This window comes from Necator americanus, chromosome IV (genome assembly GCF_031761385.1).
Source record: "Necator americanus strain Aroian chromosome IV, whole genome shotgun sequence".
In the NCBI taxonomy this organism is placed as follows: domain Eukaryota; kingdom Metazoa; phylum Nematoda; class Chromadorea; order Rhabditida; family Ancylostomatidae; genus Necator; species Necator americanus.
The window spans coordinates 16,358,944-16,381,184 of NC_087374.1; the positions used below are offsets into that span (position 1 = coordinate 16,358,944).

The 22,241-nt window shown below is 39.9% G+C and overlaps 2 protein-coding genes across 4 annotated transcripts; both read right to left on the reverse strand.

Moving 5' to 3' along the window:
• On the reverse strand, positions 1-6,136 carry RB195_001516 (uncharacterized protein; the record flags this gene model as incomplete). 2 transcript variants are annotated; one of them, XM_064198329.1, is made up of 11 exons in its annotated part: positions 1-145; positions 335-466; positions 4,082-4,195; positions 4,255-4,370; positions 4,431-4,476; positions 4,590-4,741; positions 4,975-5,142; positions 5,203-5,365; positions 5,439-5,512; positions 5,882-5,963; positions 6,027-6,136. In XM_064198329.1, 11 exons carry the CDS (start codon positions 6,134-6,136, stop codon positions 1-3), a joined length of 1,302 nt encoding a protein of 433 aa, XP_064054210.1. The 2 variants fall into 2 exon arrangements, with proteins under 2 accessions (XP_064054210.1, XP_064054211.1); XM_064198330.1 differs by having other exon boundaries at positions 1-167; positions 255-466.
• A 1,702-nt stretch (positions 6,137-7,838) lies between these two features.
• Positions 7,839-16,783, reverse strand: RB195_001517 (uncharacterized protein; the record flags this gene model as incomplete). 2 transcript variants are annotated; one of them, XM_064198332.1, is made up of 12 exons in its annotated part: positions 7,839-7,919; positions 8,093-8,143; positions 8,202-8,282; positions 13,194-13,325; positions 13,433-13,564; positions 13,624-13,680; positions 13,739-13,867; positions 13,919-14,035; positions 14,342-14,470; positions 14,710-14,779; positions 14,848-14,881; positions 16,774-16,783. In XM_064198332.1, the coding sequence occupies 12 exons, from the start codon at positions 16,781-16,783 to the stop codon at positions 7,839-7,841; spliced, it is 1,023 nt and encodes a 340-aa protein (XP_064054212.1). The 2 variants fall into 2 exon arrangements, with proteins under 2 accessions (XP_064054212.1, XP_064054213.1); XM_064198331.1 differs by lacking the exons at positions 7,839-7,919; positions 14,848-14,881; positions 16,774-16,783 and having other exon boundaries at positions 8,081-8,143; positions 14,710-14,778.
• Positions 16,784-22,241: the final 5,458 nt, after the last annotated feature.

A 22,241-nucleotide genomic window follows, 5' to 3' on the forward strand; every position in this document is an offset into this window, starting at 1 on the left:
TCAAGCTTCTTCATTATCGTAGATGATGTTACCCAAGTCTATTAGCGCGTAGGGGCAAAAAGCTGCGATACAAGGTTGAAGCTTCGTTCTAATCTCCGCGATTGTAACAACGTCGGCGGGGTAGTCGAGATCAGTCACAGGGTACCTTGATTGTGCTACAGCCATGTCTGCAGGACACTAATCGACGTTCTTCGCACGATGTCATCGACGACGAAGTTGAACAGGAATGATCCTGCCACTGCCACTTATCTTACTTAGCCACCGTTTCAAACGCTGTTGCACCTCCGCTGCAGCACTTGTTCGTTGATTCATGTCATCAAGTAAGCGAACGAACCTTCCTTGGACTCCATCGGCTCGAAGCGCGTTGAGAAGACGGTCTTGGTGAAGAGAATCGAAAGCAGCTTCAAACTCCATAAAGGCTAATTGCATTGGCTTCGAATATCGCTGCAAGATTTTGATCACTCTCCTGAAGATTAAAATCTGGTTAGTCGTAGATCGGGCAGGACGATATCCAGGTTGCTCATCGAGTTCGTAGTTTCTTCACGAGGTTTAATAAGTTAGCTCATGATAATCTGTTATGAAACCTTGCACGTAACCGTTGTTTCTCCGATAGCTCCTAGGCTGCGTGACCGATGACTCTATATGGAGAGGAATTGTGATAGTTTGTCTCCACAAGTCAAGTATCTTTCCGTCTATTTACATTGAGTGGATGATCATTGTTGTCTCCCGAATTCCCTACGGACATTCTGCATTCTTCCTCTTTCAGATCTGTTATCTCGATATCCGGCGGAATGGGAAGTTATAGGTTTCTTTTGTGTTTCTCTTATCCTAAAGCTGAGAAGAACTGGACAGTGGTCAGAGTCGAACGCAACGTCTCAAACGTTCTAGATCTTCTGATATCCGTCTCAGAAATGTTCCTCGTCAGAACATAGCCGAAGTTTGAGAGTGCTTATCTTCCGCTTACGGTTCTCCTCCGGCGTTAAAAGGGTAACCCCTGTCATGCCATGTAACCTGATGGCGTCGGTTTCTCTCAAATGTGGATTCGATGGTGAAACCCGTATGTTCGCATAAGTCGACTAGACGGTTGCCGTTATCTGAAGTGCGCTCCGTTGGATAGCAGCATTTTTGTTAATTTCAAATATTCTCAAATAAAGTTTATATATATATATATATATATATATATATATATATATATATATATATATATATATATGTATATATATATGTGTAATATATATATATATATATATATATATATATATATAAATGTGTAACATTAGATGAATCTAATGTTACACATATATAATATATATATATATATATATATATATATATATATATATATATATATATATATATATATATATATATGCAATCTAATGTTAAGTTAAGAGCGCAATTAACAGGATTAAATAATGTTGTTAAGCAAAAAGCATTCTCCATTTAATTTTGCTTCAAACCATTTTGGGATTTTATTTGCTTTTCTTATAATAGCATTTCATAGCATATTCCATAACAACATCATTTCAAGAAGCTGATGCCATTTAAAGTTTTTCCGTTTAAAGAATAAATTATTCTGCTATTTTTCAGATGACGAACCAACCAGTAAACGAGCGAGATTTTGCGAATGTTTTGACTGGAATCTATTTCAAAATTCACTCGAAATGTTTGACAAATAAATTTTGTACAGTCAAAACTGCACTTCTATTGAAGGGCGTTGCTAACTCCTTAGTTTTGCTTATCTATCTAGTATGGGTTGTACCTGTGACGTTACTGTAAGTTAAGTTATTGCTCCTATTTGTTGTTATAGTACGTTTTGCATCGAAAGTGCATCGCGATAATAAAGAAATAAGTGACGGTGTTCATGCGTTTTAAAAGGGAAAGTAGTGATAAACGTAATCTGGTGAAGAATCTTTTGCAAACAAAACTAGAGCAGTTTGTTCAATTGCGACAACACTGAAAAGTAGATGAATGCATTATCATATGTGTATGTGAACCTTTAAGGTCGGAATTCAAATCAAATTCATTCCGTTTTCCATTTCTTTTTTTTCACTTTAGAGGCATCACCCCACGAATCTGAGGTGGTACGGATTTCGGGTGGAGTATTCGTACAAGAGACCGTAGATTATTGAGAGAAGATTGATCCCATCCATTTCTTTCTAATTGCCGTAAGAAACGGCAAGAAAGATACGGCTTCGGGCGTTCCGGCGCGCTATTTCCTACAAGGAGTTCGATTGGAGCGCGCCTGCCTTGTGCACGCGCCGCGTATTCTGGCATCAATTTATCGATTCCAAAGAGACGAAAAGCTTAGCTGGCTCTGAAGCGTTCTCGAGCTATCGATCGCGCAGTCGCAGTCTAACCTCTTGCCTTGCCGACCGCTCTACACCCGCTTCATTGTTTAGAAAATTCTGAAAAAATATTTACTTTTTCGACATGATACCTATGATGCTGAGAAATGCTAGTATGTTCGTTCCAGGCACTTGTGCAAAGAATGGTAATGATATTTGGGATGATAAGCTTCTATTTTGTATGTCAACTGTTTTCGGGTGCTACGGGGAAATTTGTAACGATCACCTGATATGGGAAAGTTGTCACGCAATCGATGGGTGGGTTGCAGTGACTTAACCATATTTGAGTTCTCCAGAACCAATGCATCATTATTTGATTTCTCAACATCGTTATGAGTTTACTTCTGCGGGACGCTTTGAATTATTTTCCAGACTTATTCTACTTCTCCTTCATTTTCGAGTATCCTGCATAAAATGTGTTTGAAACAATCCCACACGTTGCGTATCTCTTGGAACAATTAAACCAAATCAATATCATAATTAAGGAATTCACGTGTATCTGTACACATTGAATGGATTTTTGAAGTGGCATGTTTTATACACAACAAGATTCAACAAAGCGCTCCAGTTTCTACAAAATACGTTCGGTATTGAAATTAAAATTATTCTCACTTCAATATTATTAGAATGTTGTTAGCTCCCTTAACAAAGATCAACTCGAATTCACTTTTTAACAGCTATAAATTTGCAATAACTTGGCAATAGTTGCTGAGAGAGAGAGTGAGAAAAATGAGTGACCGTCTGTGGTAGGTGAGTCACGCGCTTTTGGTTACGAAGGACCCGGTGACGCATCGGCGAGTCATGGATTGAAATGCGACTTCTTAATTGTAGAGTTACTCAGTGTATTAAGAGTTCTTCCTGTTAATTCCCTGAGATACAATGGTATTACAGTATGATATACATGATATGATATGATACATGATATGATGATACATGGATGTGTGCAAAAAAAAGACATGTATTATTTCCAGTAATAGCGGTGTTGAAAAAATAAGAATCGGATCTGCTCCTTGATAAAGAGACTTACTTTGAGAGACTTCTCTTAAAACCTCAAGCGTCATCATTATTTCCAACTCACTATTCATTTATTCATGTACAACAAAAGTGCACCAAAAAGAAGGGGAAAAAATGCGGTAATTGAAGTCGAGTTTTTATCAGAGTGGAGTGGACAGAGCAGTAGTGAAAGCAATTTGTTGTTGGAAATTAAGTCGTTCTAATGTCCACTAACCAAACAAGCGCCGGTCGGTCCCGTAGCTGTGAGATTCATTCTAAGCGAAGAATCTCACCTTCACACTCTCCTTCTTGTCTATTTTACAACCTTTTGTGTTGCAAAGCGCTGTGGATACAGTTGCTATGTCGCTGCATTGCTTTTCTAGCAATTAACGTACACACTTGATCAGCAAAAAGGAAATTTAGTCGTTATTTTAGCTAAGAATAAAGCAGAGTTAAGAAAAGCTTAGTGTCGGAAGTCGAAGAATTGAGGGTTGTGTAGATCAGTGTTCAATCTTTAGTTTGGTCAACTAATATTCATTTGTCCAAGTGTACGTGTTGCTTTTCTCTTTATCGATTTTCCCTTAGGAAATAAATACTTTAAAACCAGGAAGTAAACGGGAAAGCGTGAAGCAGGTAGGTCAGAAATTCCTAAAATATTTAATTACACTGAAAATATTTGCCATAGAATTCTAGGGAAGGACACATACAAAAGTCAAGTTAAGAATAATACCTATGCTCACATAATAATATATGTTATTAATAAATGAAAAATAGCGAAGATCAATGGCCTCGAAATATCACTTGCCGTATTTAGCTCCTCAAAAAGGCTATCTATTTGAAGCCGTGTTATATTCCTGAAAACGTTAGCAAATTGATTGACTATGGATCGGAAAATGGTGTTGGCTTCACCCACTTAAACGTAGCCAACTCTTCGGGCCATGACTCTTCCATTTTCTGGAGATTGTAATTACAACTCGATGCAGCACAAATCCATTGCTCGATTCCGTTGTAGGATTGGTAGTAGCCTGGCTGGAAACTGCGGTAATTGTTACAAAAAAACGAATGACACTAAAACAAATGCTAACATACAGCGATTTTGCGCTCTGTTTTTTCCTGATCCAATGTTAAACAGCCCCTAAAAATTCGAATGTTTAGTTTCAATTCAGAATCGACCAAGGGCAAAACAGGATGTGTTTCATCCATTGTCCGTCCACATCTGCTAAGTTGGTGAATTGTGTAAAAAGTTACCGATACACATCTCCTTGGTGAGAAGCTGCAATTACACAGAATTGCCCTTTGCAAAGTTTCCTCACTGGAATATATGGTAAATGCCGGGAAAGAAAGTCTGCATGGCACTCCACCAGAGCTTCTTGAGAAAACACGGCCGCGGACGCATCAGACTAAAATCGGAAGCAATTATATTTTGGAAGCATTGTAATTGCTTTTCTCCTGCGTGGCAGGAGATGTAAAGTAGCGGACTGATCAGAAAATGAATCGTGATCAGATCGGAGAAGATTCGTAAAAATATGTGCTGACTAAGACTGATCATTAATCTTCTAACCAAGTCAAACATGATACTGTTTAACGTCCAGAGAATTGCAGCAATCAATCTCTCATACTCAACGCCACTAACCATTGATCCATAGCAGATAGTCTCATCTGGTTGACCGCCGTACTCGAGTTTTGCGCAAGATTCTGGATATATCGAAAACGGTACTTGGGAATAAAACAAGTCAAAATCGCTACTGGTCGAGCAATCCATCGAATGAGCGTATCCTTTTGTCCCATTTTCAAGGGCGAACTAAAAGCAGATATGTGGAAAGAAGAAATAAAACCATTCCTCAAATTCTAGTCATATTACCTTGCTTTTTTTATAAATGCAAAAGTTTCCAGCACACGGTTTCGTCCATCGGCTGGACGGTTCGAGTCCATTCACTAATTCGCGCTTGCACACTTGCAGCGGCAACTGTACGGGAGGAGTTCCCGTCAACAACAGCAGTTGATCGCGATTGCAGTGCTCTGTGCTGAAACATCATATAATTATGCAAATTAAAACTCAATTGGGTCAAAGAAGAGCATTTACACCTCAACACCTACTCGCATAAACATAGTACTTGTCCATCCTGGTTACGTCGACAGCCGGTCGACGGCGCTGCTCCACTTATGCAGCCCTAAACGAGAAACGGAAGAAGCATGAAGGCACAAAAACGCAACGGAAAGCACTTTTTGATTATTTTTGACAGGTAACTGAAGACACCTTTGTTCACTCCGATGGCCGCGACGCGCGTTCTAATGGTGCAGAATGTTCAGAGAAAGTGCATGTTGCAGCAGACGCGTTGCGGTCACGAGAGGAAATTTAATTGCTGACAACAAACAACAATACAACAATACGGGTGTTATGTTGCAGTACAATAAAGCGATAGAGGGGTAAAACTACAAAAGAAAAGAAAAACACTTTCTAGTCGAATGAAAGAATTAGGTAATCCATGAAATTGAAAAGAAATCGACCATTCTTTTTTTCGAGATCTGTTTGGATCTACCTTACGCGTGAATAGTCGTTCAGGTTGAGTGTAATAGTATTCCAAGTAGAAACAGAGTGTTCCCAGACAATCTTGATTACACCTGGAAACAATTAAGAGTTGAGAATTGATGAAGAACTAGAACTCTCGTTATCGAAACACTTACATCTCTTGGTCCGCTTCGAAGTTATAGTCACATTTTTTGCAACGAATCAAGGCGATAACAGCATCTTTAACTACAAATAAGGTTAGCAACAATCTCACTAACGATGGCATTGCTTCGATGAACAGGTACGGACCGACTAGGAATCGTAATAAATGCGAGCAAATTCCACAAATTATTCATGCAAAACCTCTACTACGCTGTTGGGTGTTTGGAGTTAGACGGTACTGTTACAGAATAATTATCGATTGATATGAAAGTCGATCCCTCCATCATACCTGGACTAGTGGAATAACAAATTATTGGTTACCTTGCAATTATTGAGTGTTCTCAACAGCAAATCGGGAGGTACTGTAGATAAAGATTGAATCTCCAATGGAACATTCGTATATAGTTTCCAGAATTCCTGGGGCGAGCTTTGACACAGTCAAATTAGAGAACGGGGGAAAATGGTACTAGATAAGGATTCCCTCAACTTTGAAATCCAATACGTTGAGCACAGAGCGGAACAGAAGGACCAAAAGAACGTGAATGGAAACGCAATACGAGGGCAGAGGAAAGAATGATTTTTAGAGGATAGGAATTTGAAACACTGGATTATTAGCGGTGGACTTTGATATCTCACCACTTTGATCACATGCAAATGCTCCAAAAAAGGAAATTACAGTGGATGGACTCTATTGATTGTCAAACAGTCGGATTCACTCCTTAAAAACGAGACTCTTTTGTGAGCTAGATATAGCTCACTTTTAAGGAAACTCGACGAGGGCATAAATGAGTTCCTCGGAATTTCTGATGAATAGTCGTGAATATGTATGTTTCTCAATGTTGATATCTTTCCATTCTTTTATCCATTCGGAATGCCAGCTGGATTTGGTTTTTTTGGATAACCTATTTGGTAAATGATGGGTAGAGCGGAATAATTTGATTCTACGATTGTGCCAGAGCCATCTCTGAAAGTATTGGGATTTTAAATGTGTTTCAATCCTTTTCGAAAATATTGGTGGCGAAATTTATTCATTGGACGATAACGCAGAATGGTATCGAAATTTCTCCATGGTTTCAGACTAGTTCCATTTAGTGGGTTTCAACATTTTCTCATTTCTATGTTAACAGTTTGGAACTGTTAGAGAGCATTACTTGGAAGTGCACCGAGTTTCCTAATGGATTATGTTCATAACTACCCACATCGCGTACAGAATTGACAACAAATCTGGATAAGAGTTCTGTGGCAAATAAACGAACTGCTCCCGAACATTTCAGCGATTCATGACAATATTTCTCGACTGCATCCCTTCGTGTGGGTGACAGCGACACGCTACACTGATCAAAGTTCACTGAGTTTTTCTTCTTCACGTTTAGAGAAGATTTTAGAGGGCTATTTTTTAGCCCAGATCTTCTTAATCATTCTTTTTCTTGTTTTTTTCTCCTCAATTGTTCTCGGCTTTTGGTCTTTTTCTTTCCCTTCTTTCCTATTTGTTACCGTTTTTCGCTGGGAATTTTACTCATTTGCTCCTTCAATGCCCCTTACTTTTAGTTTCCTGAGTTTTTCTTTGTGAAAGTTTTATTCAGCAATACTCATTGGCTACGTCTTGAACAGTAACATGAACGCATGAAGTTTTTACAGTCTAGGAGTAGTTTCAAACTCGTATCTATTGGATGTATTTGTTCGCTTTGTTTATTCGTGTTTGCCCACTTTTTCTATCCTAATTGCATTCGATGCTCGCAAAATCCCTTTTGTATCCTTAGTGGATAAATTACATGAATAGGAATCAATTTCTTTTTATTTTTATCTATCAACCAATTATTATTCCTTCACCATAAATCTTTCTTTATGTCATTAATACGGTGGAGTACTTCATATATTCGATGGAGACTTTTACAACATAAGACAAGCTGCAAACTAGTGATGAGGCTGTTGATAGAAAACGTATATTTATTAATTAATACTCTCCATGCTCCTATTCATCTCTACCTCTCGAAATTCAATTCCAATATAACTGTATAAAAATTGACTCGGCTTGTAATTGTATTTGTTTTGACTTCATATGGCTTTGTCAGTGATGAACCTGTTCCATATCCTTTTGATCTGAACGTAACTTTCCCGACGCTGAAGAAGCCTGAATATCATCTCTTTCTCACGCAAAACTCTGTTTTTTGACATCTCATTAGGCAAACCACGACATGTGTGGAGAATGGGTCCGTTTTGTCAAGTGCATCGGCTGATTCATATGCTCCCTCATCATTTTCATTAGATTCCTAAACTTATTTGTTATTAAGAAAGATATTGCAATACTACTCTAGACCCTTCAGCACTATATCGAGGGAGATTCTGTTTAAGTACAGAATAAAGGAGAAGAAAAACTAAAGAAATATGCATGATCTATGGAAAGGTTGCTGTCGTGAAATGAGACATGTTCAAAGCATAAAAGTTCGACATTCGTTGAATCTTGGTGTAATGAGTGCAACTATTCGATTCCGTGAAGTGAGTGTGAAGCGCTTAAAGTGGTCCATTTTACGTTGGTCCCGACACTTACAGACAGATCAAGAGTTTGGCCTTCATGCTGAGAGTAGCTCCCACACTAGGCGTTGCATTCATGCCTAAGATAGAACAACTCATTCTTGGACGAAAGCCTTTCCTGTACTGCCTTACATTGATTATTGTTGCATTATATGTCCCAATGGACACTTCTTCGGAGCTTCTAAACCAGCAGTACACTTATTTACGGTTCAGGTAAACCCAAAGCAAATTCGCTGTCTTTCCTTAACGTAGCAGTACACTGTTCCAACGGTGAATGGAAGACACGATGGTACTAAACACCAAGTAGTAAAAACATTTTAGAATATAACCTTTTTTGCTCACCTTCGGGAAACTAAAAAATCGGTCATCGGAAACGTGTTTAAGACACTCGCAAAGGACATCTGATGCACAAAGAGCGGACCTATGCTGTTAAAGGTATCACCCCACGAATCTGAGGTGGTGCAGATTTCAGGTGGAGTATTCGTTTACGAGATGGGAGACTACGGAGAGGGAGGTGATTCCGTCCATTTCTTGCTAATTGCCGTAAAAAACGGCCCGGAAGATGCGGCGCCGCGCAAGACTGGCACGCTCCAATCGAACCTCTTGTACAAAATGGTGCGCCAAAACGAATGAAGCCGTATCTTCCGGGCCGTTTTTTACGGCAATTAGGAAGAAATGGACGGAATCACCCCCCTCTCCGTAGTCTCCCATCCTGTATACGAATACTCCACCTGAATTCTGCACCACCTCAGATTCGTGGGGTGATGCGTTTAAGCTGGCGCAGGGGACCGCAGATTCTAACGGATATTTTGCTAATTTACCGCATAGGCGAGGCTATTCTACTAGCGAATGGCTGGCTCGAATAAGATCAATTTCTGTTTACCTTTCATAATCTACAACTTGAGTAGGCGATACGAAGTAGTCGCACCGGCTCCGAACATTGCATCATTGATGTGAAATAAAATGCACCATCGCTTCTTCCTAACTCTAGACTGTCCATCTAGCAAGGCGACTGCATGCTTTCTGGTGTAATCTATCTGATTTCGGCACTTTAAGTGGTATTAAAGAACCTCTAAATCTGATAAAGCACTGCATGCTTTCTGGTGCAATCTATCTGATTTCGGCACTTTAGGTGGTATTAAAGAACCTCTAAATCTGATAAAGCACTCGGTTGCAGCAACCCCTCTCGGAGCTCATCGCAGACATTGTCATGAAATTGTTCCTTTCTGCACAGATGTTACGAACCTATCATACAAACCCGAAATTGTAGTTCGCAGTATTCTAGAGGTTTTTTAGATAAACGCCAAAGGTCCAAAATTGAATAGAAGATTGAGTGCATAGCCGTGACCAACGAGTTGGCTCTGTATCAATATGCTATGAGACTATGTTGCAAATGATCTGACTTTAAAGGCTCCGACGAAGGTAACAGCACCGAAAATTTAGTCGTAATGGAGACATATTCAACCCGTAAAGAATGGACTTTGCAGAGGAAAAATGCATCAGACAGTGTATACTTTCTGTTGTTGAGGTTGAGATTTAAAGGCAGCGTATCACTATATTTGACTGGTGTAAAACCCGCAGCGAAAGCACTGAATTCGGGTAGTAGATTGTGGAACCCAGTGGTTCCACTCCTCTTACCCTTACCGTTGAAAACAGCATAAAGAAGCCTTTTAGGGAAGCGACAAAGATCAATAATACCTCCTCAACAAATTCCTCAAGGAAAACAAAAAATAAGGCTGCTGAGGAAAACGAAACGTGTACACAGAGGGGCGTTCTAACGTACCTCATAGTGACTGCAGCTGTCCCAATGCCTTTTTCTACGTCTATTGGGAAGGATGAGCGGAAACACGCTGAGTTATGGAGTCTACTACCCGAACTCTATGTTATTTCATAGTTTTTTTTTCTAAACGCGTCAGCTCTTCATCTGGAAAACATTCAAACTTCAGCTTCAAACACTTCTTCAATAGCAATACGATATAGACAAAACATGAAAGAGTTAGCATATCATATCATATGGGTATAGCAGTATGGGTTCTTCTCCTGTTTTTCACCAATACAGTTATTAAAGAGTGATGTTTTAACATAAATGACGTGATGGACAACGACTGATAAAGACAGAGTTCCTCGCTAGATCATGTAAACTGTTATATAACTATTTAAGCCAATTGTATGGGTGTTTCCACTTTCTGAATAAGGTGTGCTACCAATTTGAGGCAAACGTGCAAGGAAATATTAAAAAAAGAAAAAAGGAAATAATAGATAGTCATAAAGGTGCAGCGCAACACGTGCAGTAGCCACGGCTATGAAACGGTTGCAACGTCTAATTTACCTTCTGCGACATCCACACGAAGTTATTGCACGATACTGCTGCACCACGGCACAAAAATTCGATGTCTTGGGGCCCGTCTGACCTCATTTTAACGCTTTTCGACGCCTATGCACCTATCCGACAGCTAGGGCCAACTCACCCCATTTTTCGTCTTTTCGACGCCGGTGCACCAATTCGACGCCGCTGGAACCGTCTCCTTCTTTTTCTTGGAGTTTCGTGAGGCACAGACAAACGCAAACACATGGAGACACAGACGAACAAAGCGTGTTATTATAACTAGTCTGAACGTCCGGCTAACGTCGGACATCAGACTTCTCCTGGGGCACGCCCCGTACCCCTTCACTGATTGGTAGGAATTAAACGTGGTGGCATTTCCGAAAAAAAATTAAGTTTCTATTTTCTCTAACGACGCTTCCTTCGTTCTTTTATTTTAGAAATTTAAGCATCCACGAAATGATCATGAATTGAAGTGACGATCTCATGGTCCTCTGAAAATCACTGAATGGTCCAAAAACTTGCACAAGATTTGCCATTTGGGATTGGAACCTTATTCTGAAAGGAGGGTTCACTTTGCTCTCTGAAGAATAGTATTATTTCCAAAAAACTGAACACTTTCTCTTCTCTCTTTTTTAATTTTCAGTTTATTTCATGTATTTTTTGCGTTTTCTCTCAGACTATTTTCATTTTACGGTTTTTTTATTGTACTGAGATTATGGCTAGAACATTCGGAGTATTCTACATGTCAGATAAAACTCAAAAATCGTTTCTAGGTGGAGTCGATCATGGAATGAGATAAGTCGAATTAGTAAAACTATTTAACGTTTCCAGAACAACTATTTCCAATTGAACCAGCCACGGATATCGGCAGATGTGTGCTTCGGGTTATTATCTTGCTGGAAGATGTATCCTCTGGCAATGAACGGCTGAATTTTTGTGTCTAAGATATCCTCATAGCCGTATCTATCTAAATGTCCAACGATTTTGGAGAACATATGCAATCCCATGGCGATTGAAGCAACTCTAAACCATGATCCTTCCTCCACTATGTTTTACAGTGGGGAGTTGATATATGGGATCAAATCATTTTCCAACTGGACGCTTGACACACTTCATACCATCATTTCCCATCAAGTTAAACTTGGTATCGTCAGAAAATGAAACTTTATTTCGCTGCTAGCTAGTCCAACGAATATTTTCTATCTTCTAGCCCACTTGACACGGGTAACACAATCCGTCTTTGAAATGAGCGGTTTTTTAGAAGAGGGCTTCCCATTGAGGTTGGCAGCGTGTAGGCATCTTTAAACAGTTCTAATTGATGGAATCTGGTCGCTGGCGATGGCCATTTTAATTTGAATGACGTTGGCAGCGAGCCAAGGATTTGCACAGCTCACTCAAAAAATATTTCTATCGGTAGCTCGTGTAACCATTGATTGATCCGAGTGATTTTCAGAAGAGAAAACATCAAAAAAACCGTTTGCCAATTGATTTTTGGCCGCTACTGCATATTCCTTCGATTCCGTAAAAGTTTGGGAGCACAATCCGAGGCATGCCTTTTTCTTCTCTTTCTCTGCAGCGATGAGCGCAGAATAAAGTGCTGGCACGAAATGACACGAACGACACCATCGTACTGATGAAGATAACGTTCCACGTCAGATCATGTCGACTGTTAGCCACTATTTGAACGGCCGGTTTCATTCGTGTTGGCAGTCCCTGAAGAAAGGATGTCGGCAGCTTGATGAGGAAAACGTGCGTGGGAGTAGACATGCGGTTGAGTACAAAGGGGGAAAACTACTCTACACTGCACCGTTTTCTCTGCATTTACAGCTCCTAGCGCATTTATTATTATTTATACATGTGAGCAGGCAATCAATGGCAGACAATACCAAGACGTCATGGCATTCCCATGCTCTCGATTGTGATATACAGCGGGTTTAAATCTTTGATAAACTTTAATAAGTCTTCTCGAATCTTTGAAATGGAAAGGATAAGTGTGGATACAAATAATGAGCTCAATACGTAGAACACTGCGCATCCTCCCTTTAGGATGTTCTTCGTGTCGATGACATATTAAATGCATTTTTATTCCGGAAAATTGTTTGGATGTCAGAACCGCTTTGAATGAAAATTGTTTGAATAACGAAGGTATTTGTTAAAAAAAAATGAGTGCTCAAAAATATATGCTAGTATGATTCGATCCGGCAAGCGAACCCTCACTGCACGTTGCATTCGCTGCCGCCTAATCCAGAAATGCGGTAGGTATTCGCAAGCGAGAATTTCGTAGTAACATATGTCAAGATACTATCGGTCGACTGTAACTCACCTTATTTTTGCCAAAAACGTCGGCATTATTCAGCCCACGCAGTGTTTCATAGCTTGGATCTGTCGAGCGAGCTACTTGAACAGCAGACGGAGCTTTGAACTCAGGAGAAGGTTGTTGTTTTGCTTCCGCACTCTAGATTTATTACATATTTTGTTGGAAAAGGAAACTGTCCGATTCGCAAGCACGACTTCCAGGATAGACTAGGCGAGGATACAATCAACCGCCTGTAACTGATGTACCTTGTCGTCGCCAAAAACCTTGGCATTGTCCAGCCCACGCAGTGTTTCATAGCTTGGGTCTGTCGAGCGAGCCATTTGAACAGCAGTCGGAGTTTGAAAGTCGGGAGAAGGTTGTTGCTTTGGTTTTGTATCCTAGTCAAACTTTGCGGAAAAACGCCCTTCAAATGCACGAAGCAACCATTTGTTCTTACGTTATTGGAATGTTGTTCATTCTGTTGAGAACGCAGCGGTGTTGCAGCAGCTTGTCCCTGGAGAGATTTTAGGTTAAAAAGCTAGTATGTGCCCAAGCTGAAAGAAAAAAAAAACCTTTTCTCCTGAGGTTTCTAAAGGACGAGAGATGCCAGAATATGCTTCGAGATTGCTTTCCTTATTGACATATTGGGAAGAGATAAAGGATTTGTTTTTTTGGTCGATGTTAACGGAAAGAGGTGGTACCTTAGTTTTCTCTACTCAAGACAAATGACAACACGAAGTTTTGTTACGTACATTTTGTGGCTTCTGTGTTTCATTCGTTGGAACAGAATTTGCACCTTTCTGTTGATTTGTTGCTGGGCTTGGAGTCGTATTTTCATCTTTTTCGCCCACTTTTACACTTTCTGTCTTCTGAAAGTTGGTCACGCTCTATCTGCTTTAAGGTTGCTCTAAATCACACATTGAATGGTCCTACTGTACCGCTTTACGGGTATTTCAATTGCTATCCACTTCTAACCTCCGATATTGAGGAAAGTGACTACGTGATCTGTCTCTGCCGGCTAACGGCGTCTCTTGCTATCAGAACATCGTGTCAAGGACTATATATACATACTACTTTTCAGCCCAGCTACCAGAGAAGTAATCGGCCTAATTTTAGCTTGCTGAGATGGATTTCAGACCCGGAAGGCTGTACCATCGAAAAGAACTGTTACATGCATTTGGTTGCTTCTCCTCGTTAGATGGCTTCGCATTTGCTGCGCCAGGACCCGCACTTTTCTGTTGATTTAATGCTGAGATTGGAGTTTTATTCTTATCTTTCTCAACATCTTGTGCGTCCTCTGTTTTCTGAAAGGTGAACATGCTTTAACACCATTTAGCAATTCAGCTACGATCAACCTTAGGCATCTGAAAATGGGCGAGTGAAGTGATGGGTGAAGTGATGAAAATGGGCGAAGAATGTTTTCCATATTTTTCCCGGTTCACGTTACTTTCAGGATGAAATAGCTTGCTAAGTTTTAGATTAGCCAATAAAGAGGTAATCCGCCCAAATCCAGACTATCGAAATGAACCTCGAAAGGAGATACCGTCGAAAAGTAGGATGCCATATAATTAGCCATGTTTCGCGTGAAATACGTTATTTTGTTCAAATCCATGCTGAAAACATCTACCATTTCTCAGTATTTATTTACTAGAAGTGAATTCGCTGACTTGAAGCGACTAACCTTGCTTCGTATAAAAATTCGATCAAAAATTCAACTCAAAAAAGCACCACTGTATCTGACCACACGGAAAGAACTATGAACGAATGAAAGCAACCACGCTTCAGCTGATCGACATTTACAGAAAGTCAGGATTATAAGTGCTATCCAAAAATGATAATACATATCTTGTGGGAAAATTCGGGACAGTAAATCTCTTTGCTGAGTTTATGACGTGAAGCCAAAGCAATACGTATCTGCGGCAGCCGGCGATAAATCCTACGTCAGCTGTGGGGACTTGGAGGCTAGGAATGACTGCCGCCAATCCTTTCGTGTGCTCCTTTCGTATTCCCCATGCATAGAATTTTCGACAGTAGTTGATTTTAAGAGTTTTACTATTTTAAAGTACCATTACCCTGGACTATACGTCTCTAGTATTTTTTCTGAAACATGCGCTTATTTTGGTTGTTGGACTAGGCTAAGCCAGCTAATTCCTAGCTAATTCCTCTAGAGAAGTTTTCTCACAATCAAGTTGGATATCGTATGATGCCGATGAATTGCCTAAAAACGACTTTGTTCCGTACACAAACCAATGCATAGGTAACAGTATAACGTTGTATTGTAGTAATAGGCAAGAATGTACAACGAACAAGTTTCTAAGTTACTAAAATATTCCGTAAAATACAAATAATTTCACAAATAGTAAGAACATCCGCTCTGCAGCACAAGTTATTTCTATACTTTGAACAAATATTAGTAAAAACGTGATAGGGACGGTTTTAGTGTAGTTACTGTTACAGTTTCTTTCTCTTGTTTTTTTACTGTTTCTGCGTGAGATGGCTGAGAGTGGAAACGATCCCAGGTTGGGTGTCCTAAGCATGTAATGTCCTGCAGCTGACTTCCGAATGCACCAACTAGTCCTAGTTGTTATTCAATGAGAGATCTGGATTTGGCTCACTAAAAGCATCACCTCACGAATCTGAGGTGGTACAGATTTCAGGTGGAGTATTCGTATACAGGATGGGAGACTATAGAGAGGGGGGTGATTCCGTCCATTTGTTCCTAATTGCCGTAAAAAACGGCCCGGAAGATACGGCTTCATTCGTTTTGGCGCACCATTTTGTACAAGAGTATCGATTGGAGCGCGCCAGTCTTGTGCGGCGCCGCATCTTCCGGGCCGTTTTTTACGGCAATTAGCAAGAAATGGACGGAATCACCTCCCTCTCCGTAGTCTCCCATCCCGTATACGAATACTCCACCTGAAATCTGCACTACCTCAGATTCGTGGGGTGATGCCTTTAAATGATATCACGTGACCCACGCAACTATAATCAGCTGCAGCACATGAAATGACGCACGAGAAATGCGCAGGTATCGATCTCGGCGCTGCCGTCTGTGATTAGGCGCAGATTTGGATTATGGAAGTCTAATATCCATTGAACTACTGCCCGTATCTTTCTAAAGTTCATACTGGTGTCATAATGATTCCCATCTGCCTTGGAAAACACATTCAGACACTGCTCAAATGTGCATTTCTTGAGTTCACTCTAAAAACTACTATTATTTTACTCTGAGCCGTTAATCATGATCAGTCAAATTATTCGTTCGTGACCCTACGGCGATACCAGCACTCATCTTTTGACAAGCTTTTTTTTTGCCTTTTGTCCTCTTCACGTATTCTAATGGTTTCTACTATTCTCAGGTTAGCTATTGCTACCTCTTGTCGTTTCTGCAACAAAAAAAATCAAAGGAATTTATTCGATCTGTTGTTGTTTAGCGCGCTAGCAGTGTCAAAATGTTTGTTGTTGCAGTTTTGTGCTGAGAGCGGTAGAATTTGTTCCATTATTATAATAGAGTTTATTTTTTCATACTTGTTCATCTCTCTTTTATTTTTCGCCTTTTCACTCGACAATAAGGATTTTGACCTTCCCGTTAAAATATACTACCTACCTTTGAGCATGACCCTGCTTACTGACACTATACAAATATAAATATAATATACACAGTTCAGTAATGACAAGGATGAAGAAAGTGAGCAACTGCCAAAAATTTGAATTAATAACGTCACATCACTGTGGACGTTGATTCGAGTAGAACTGTCTTTATCCGTCAAGATCTCTTTTGCCAGTGCACACCGTTTAATTCACATCGTTATTTGGTTACAAATTTCCATCTGGACACCTCGCAGGATTCCTACTTTCAGCAACTGCTCGAAAAAAATCCGCAAACTGGAAATGCAAGCGTACCCAAATATTACTCCTAATATGTAAATACATATGTATGTATGAAATTTTCGTTTAAACAATTGATTAATTCAGTCATACACATGGTGGGGTCGGTAATTTTTCGACAGAAGACGAAAAGACTTCTAATCGCTTCCTTTTTTTTTCAAAAATTGCCTCAATTTGATATTGATCACTATATCTGGACACTAATAAATCTGTGGGGGCAACATCTGTAGACTGAGCTTATCTAAAAAAAATATCTCCTTAAACGTAACGTCAAATACTTTTTGAAAAAAATATTTGTGGTTACATACTAGCAGGGTTGAGTTCCAAATAATTGAGGGCTACTGATATCCATAACGTGAATCGATTGTTGGAAAACTAATATGATAGTCGCAAATTCGTAAGCTACAGGTTTTGTGTAAACATTTTGGTAGCACTAACAACTGTGTACAGTTCCAGAGTTTCAGAGATTTTGAAAATATGACTAAAGCAACATGTTTCAACTCCAGAAAGAATAGGTATTTGTAGCTTAAAAACACTTTTCTTACAACACTCGCAGCAAAACTATTGGCTGAGGAATGATTTTGCTTCTACTTTCCTCGCTGTAGAAGATCTCCTGTTTTTTCTTGCAGCTCAAGTTACAGCTTCGATAACGTACATTATTTAATGTGGTTTTTGAATGTTTGTATTTTGTTAACAAGTGAGGTTTGTCTTCTGGAGATACTTTGCTTTATAAGACAGTTTCCGACCTAAAGATTTTTTCGGTTTTAGTGCAGCTACGGTTAATTTTGAATCTGTAAAGATGGAAACCGTTCAGATGATTTTACAGCTTATCTTTTGCAAATTAAATGCAAAAAAAAACTTCAAATATCAAGTAGATATGTTATTCAGGAGGAAGAAGTCTATTGAAAATCCGTAATTATTTCCATCCTCACCATAGACACCGTTTATGGAAAATTAATCATCTAGGCACGTCAACTAGCTAGCTCGGCTATCCAAGAGACTGAGCTATCGCGGTGGGGTTCGAAGCAAAAACACTTCTCAGCCAATAGTTTTTCTGCGGGTGTTGTAAGAAAAGTTTTTTTGAGCTAAAAACTATTCTTTCTGGAGCTATAGTTGAGGTTACCGCAAATCTATGTTCTCTGACGTGATGATAAAAACCAAATTGAAGCGAGCTATGACAGATTCTTTTTTTTTTCGTAAGATCACCTACTTTGATGGGATTATTGATATCAGTTTTGGTCATTACGGTCTACTTCAGATATGACCAGCAATCTTTTCCGATCTATCTGCAAAATATTGTCATAGATAGGATCGGAACAATTTTCATACAAATAATTTGCTCCCTCTGTTACTCTGCATGCTGAAGTCTTTCACTTTGCCTTCTCATGATATTTTGTTGCATGCTATGTATATGCTTCTACTGCAAAAGAAATATCGTGTTCAGTTTCAAAGAACACATTCCAAATAAGAACATTTGCCGAGGTGATTTGCCGATTGTGAACTATGAACTCATTCCAATTAAGTGAACTATTGCCGGGTGGTGAATTTGGTGATTCTCGGATGCATTAGAATACCAAGCTTACTACCAGCTTCGTCTCCATCTACCGATGACAGTTTTCTTTCAGACTTTCGTTTCGAAATTTAAGAAGGATTCACCATGTACATCTATGTGATTTGTTCATTACTCTTCTCTGATTAAAATTCTTTCTTCTGAGAGAAAATATGAGAGAAGAGAATATTGGAGAGAAAATCCGAAAGCTTTTTTGAGTCTCCTCATGGTTTGATATTTAATTTGAAAAACTACGTCACATCTCTCGTAAACGGTATCCGCACTCATGTAACTCATGTAATCTCAACTTCCGAAGGTCAAATGTGACGAGAGAAGAGTATCTTTTCTTAAAACTAGTCGTCCTCTTCAGAAGTTAGGTCAACACATACAAATATCGACCACAGGTGAGATGCACTCATCCAGAGTTTGAGTCGTGTCGTGCTTCATGTCGTTTTGACCGAACCATGACTTCTGTTATATCCATGTTATATCTATAGTTATAATATGTAGTGCTATAATTTCTTATTTAGCTTCGACGAGTCACTCATAGTCATACATAATGCTGCAAAACAGCGAAAAAATGCACTAAGACACCAATTTATTCATGGACTCGACGAGAACTGAGGGAAATATTATTTCAGTAGTTCGAAACACAAAAAGTAATGAATAAGGTGAAGTGGTGCGACGTATTGGTAGTCGAACTGTAACCTTGTGGATGGGTCTTTTTTAAAAAATAATTAGTCGTAGAAACTAGCAAGTCACAAAGACAAGTGACGGTTTTGCATTCCACAGCAGTGAAATTAAAGGTATCACCCCACGAATCTGAGGTGGTACGGATTTCAAGTGGAGTATTCGTATACGGGATAGTAGATTATGGAGAGGGGGAGGGGGGATGCTTCCGTCCATTTCTTCCTAATTGCCGTAAAAAAACGGCCTGGAAGATGCGGCGCGTGCACAAGGCTGGCGTGCTCCAGTCGAACTTCCTGTAGAAAATAGTGCGCCAGAACGCCCGAAGCCTGAAGTATCTTCCGCGCCGCTTTTTACGGCAATTAGGAAGAAATGGATGGAATCACCCCCTCTCCATAATCTACTATCCCATATACGAATGCTCCACCTGAAATCCGTACCACCTCAGATTCGTGGAGTGATGCTTTAAGTCAATAGTTGGCATGAAATAAGAAGTTAGTTGCACGTGCGGCCTGATGCCGTATCCTCAAAAATGGTCGCTATCCTATCTCTTATTGGAAGTGGTACTAACTCGATTATTTTGGAAGGTATTCAAGGTTTCGTGCTGCCGATAACCTGCTACGATCCATCTCTTAATGAAAACTTAGTATTTATTGATGGTACATCCTTTGTGCTTTCACCGTTTGCGACTTGATAGTCGCACAACATTTGTACTCGACATCAGCGCGCATAACATGACAACAGTTCCTCGTAGCGAACACATTTTGTGCCTCGTTCCCATAGCACACCATCTGTTGAGAAGCGCTGCATATTCGTGGAAGATATCTACGCTTTCTTCTTTTATGCAGATTATTGTGCTTAAACATCATTGTACAGAAATAACTGTTTGTACTTCTTTTCAGCGAAGCTCTGGCATTTCACACGGCTACCATGATCTTAACCCACTCGGTGGCGAATGCTGCAGATACATTGGTTTGCAACAAGGACTTAATTCGCCAGATTTGACTTTTCTGCTGTGGTCATCTTCTTAACGAAATGAAAAAGTGCTGTTGACAAGGTTATGTCAACAGCACTTTTTCATTTCTAGTTTAGTTGTGAGAAGTGTTAGGAACGATTTTTCGCTAGTATTACAAATTCATTCTAGCATGTTGACGCTTCTATTAAAAAAAACAGGTATAAGCTGTGTTCAACACTGAATGACGTGACTCAAAATTCCACAAAGACTCAAAAAGCGTAGCGATCTTCTAATATTGTGGTTTTTCTAGTATCACACATTCGTTTTGCATCTGACGGCAGTGTGATAATGGGAACTGCGTCGCTGAAATATCGATAAGTTCTAGCAGACCACGTGAAATGAAATAAAGCCGTAATGGACATGATTGTTCCACTCTTCAAAATCATTCCTTATTCAGAGATGACATGATTTGTGTGAACTGCTGTTTCAGGTTGGCTGTTTTGGTCCAACGAGTCAGGAGCCGGCGAGATGCGTACTTCTCTGTAAAGTGCGACTTCATCTGTTTCTGAAATAGATGATACGTGAAATACGATTCCCAGAGTTAGAGCAGTAGTCTTTTGACACGAAGAAGATTTGCGTTGGCATCTCACTCATGTGGAGGTGTATTGAATAAGTTGTCGCTTTTGAAGAGGTCGTGTAGTGAACTCTCGGTGCGAACAACGAAGATTCACAGAAAGTGGTGTTTTGCATAGTTCATATTATTCGCTGCATGCTGCAATTCTGCAAAAATGTTGAAATGAAGCACATTTTTGAGAAGAAATGAGAGCTATACGCTAGTACTTCTCCTTCTTCAGGTAGTTGTCATTTGAGGAATTGAAAAGAACTGAATGCGAGCGACAAAAAGAGAGTGACCTTTGCGGCCATACCACAGTCCTTCCAAGATTTTTTTTAGAAAGTATCGTAGCTAATGTAGGTAATAAGTCACATATTCAAAGTCGTTCGTGGTTTGGTTAAACTAATAATGAGAACCAAGGATTTCCCAATGAAAAATCCTGCTATGTTGTTGTTTGCTCCTCGCACACCGTTTGTACTCGCCATCGACACATACGGAAAAACAGATCTACGTTGCGAACACATTTAATTCTTCACGTCACAGCGTGCCCGCAGAAGCATTTCTTCATCAGAAAAAATCACAATATCCACACTTGTTTTTTTCAATTCTTCGTTCAAACATTGCGCTCTATGCACACTCAGTAGACTTATCTGTTAATCAGCGGAAAATCACTCTTTATCTGGTGCAGCTGAAGTCCTTCATACAGCTCGTAATTTGCGTTGATCTCTTCGAACGCGAACGCAGTATTCACTTTGCTTGGAGGCAGCGTACCACGAAATTGGCGTGCTATGGAAATCTGGTGGAAAGCATAGAACTCTAGCATAAATCACGAATATGAGCGTTACCCCGCTTAGTTTGCCCTAATCATCCCAAAAAAATGGCGCGAGTACGACGTTCGTTCCTATGAGGTAAACTGGAACGTGCCACAATTGCACATGAACCGCATCCACGAGCAGCGGTCGAGTATCGGTGAGGTTTAATCAGCAGCCTATTCATGTAAAACAATGAATATGCTGCTAAGGGAACCGGAGCATGTGCAATGGTTCCAACGTACCTCATAGAAACCAGGGCGGTTTCCGCGCGTCTTTTAGAAAGACTAGGGGAAATTAACGGGTCACGTTTATATTCGTAACTTACCAAAGTCTATCTTCTTTACCGGGATTCATACTACCTCAACTTCGTGATACGGTGCCTTCATCAGCAATAACTTCGATGTGATGCACCTGCGCCATACGCTTCTGGGCTTATCATATTGTCATACTAGACGTATGTGAAAACAACATTTTAAAGTTCATTTTGAAACAAATCGTTGTGTAGAACGCCATTCTCCTCATCTATGGTAAGTACATATTATCACCTATTTCGCTGTTCTGGTTACACTGT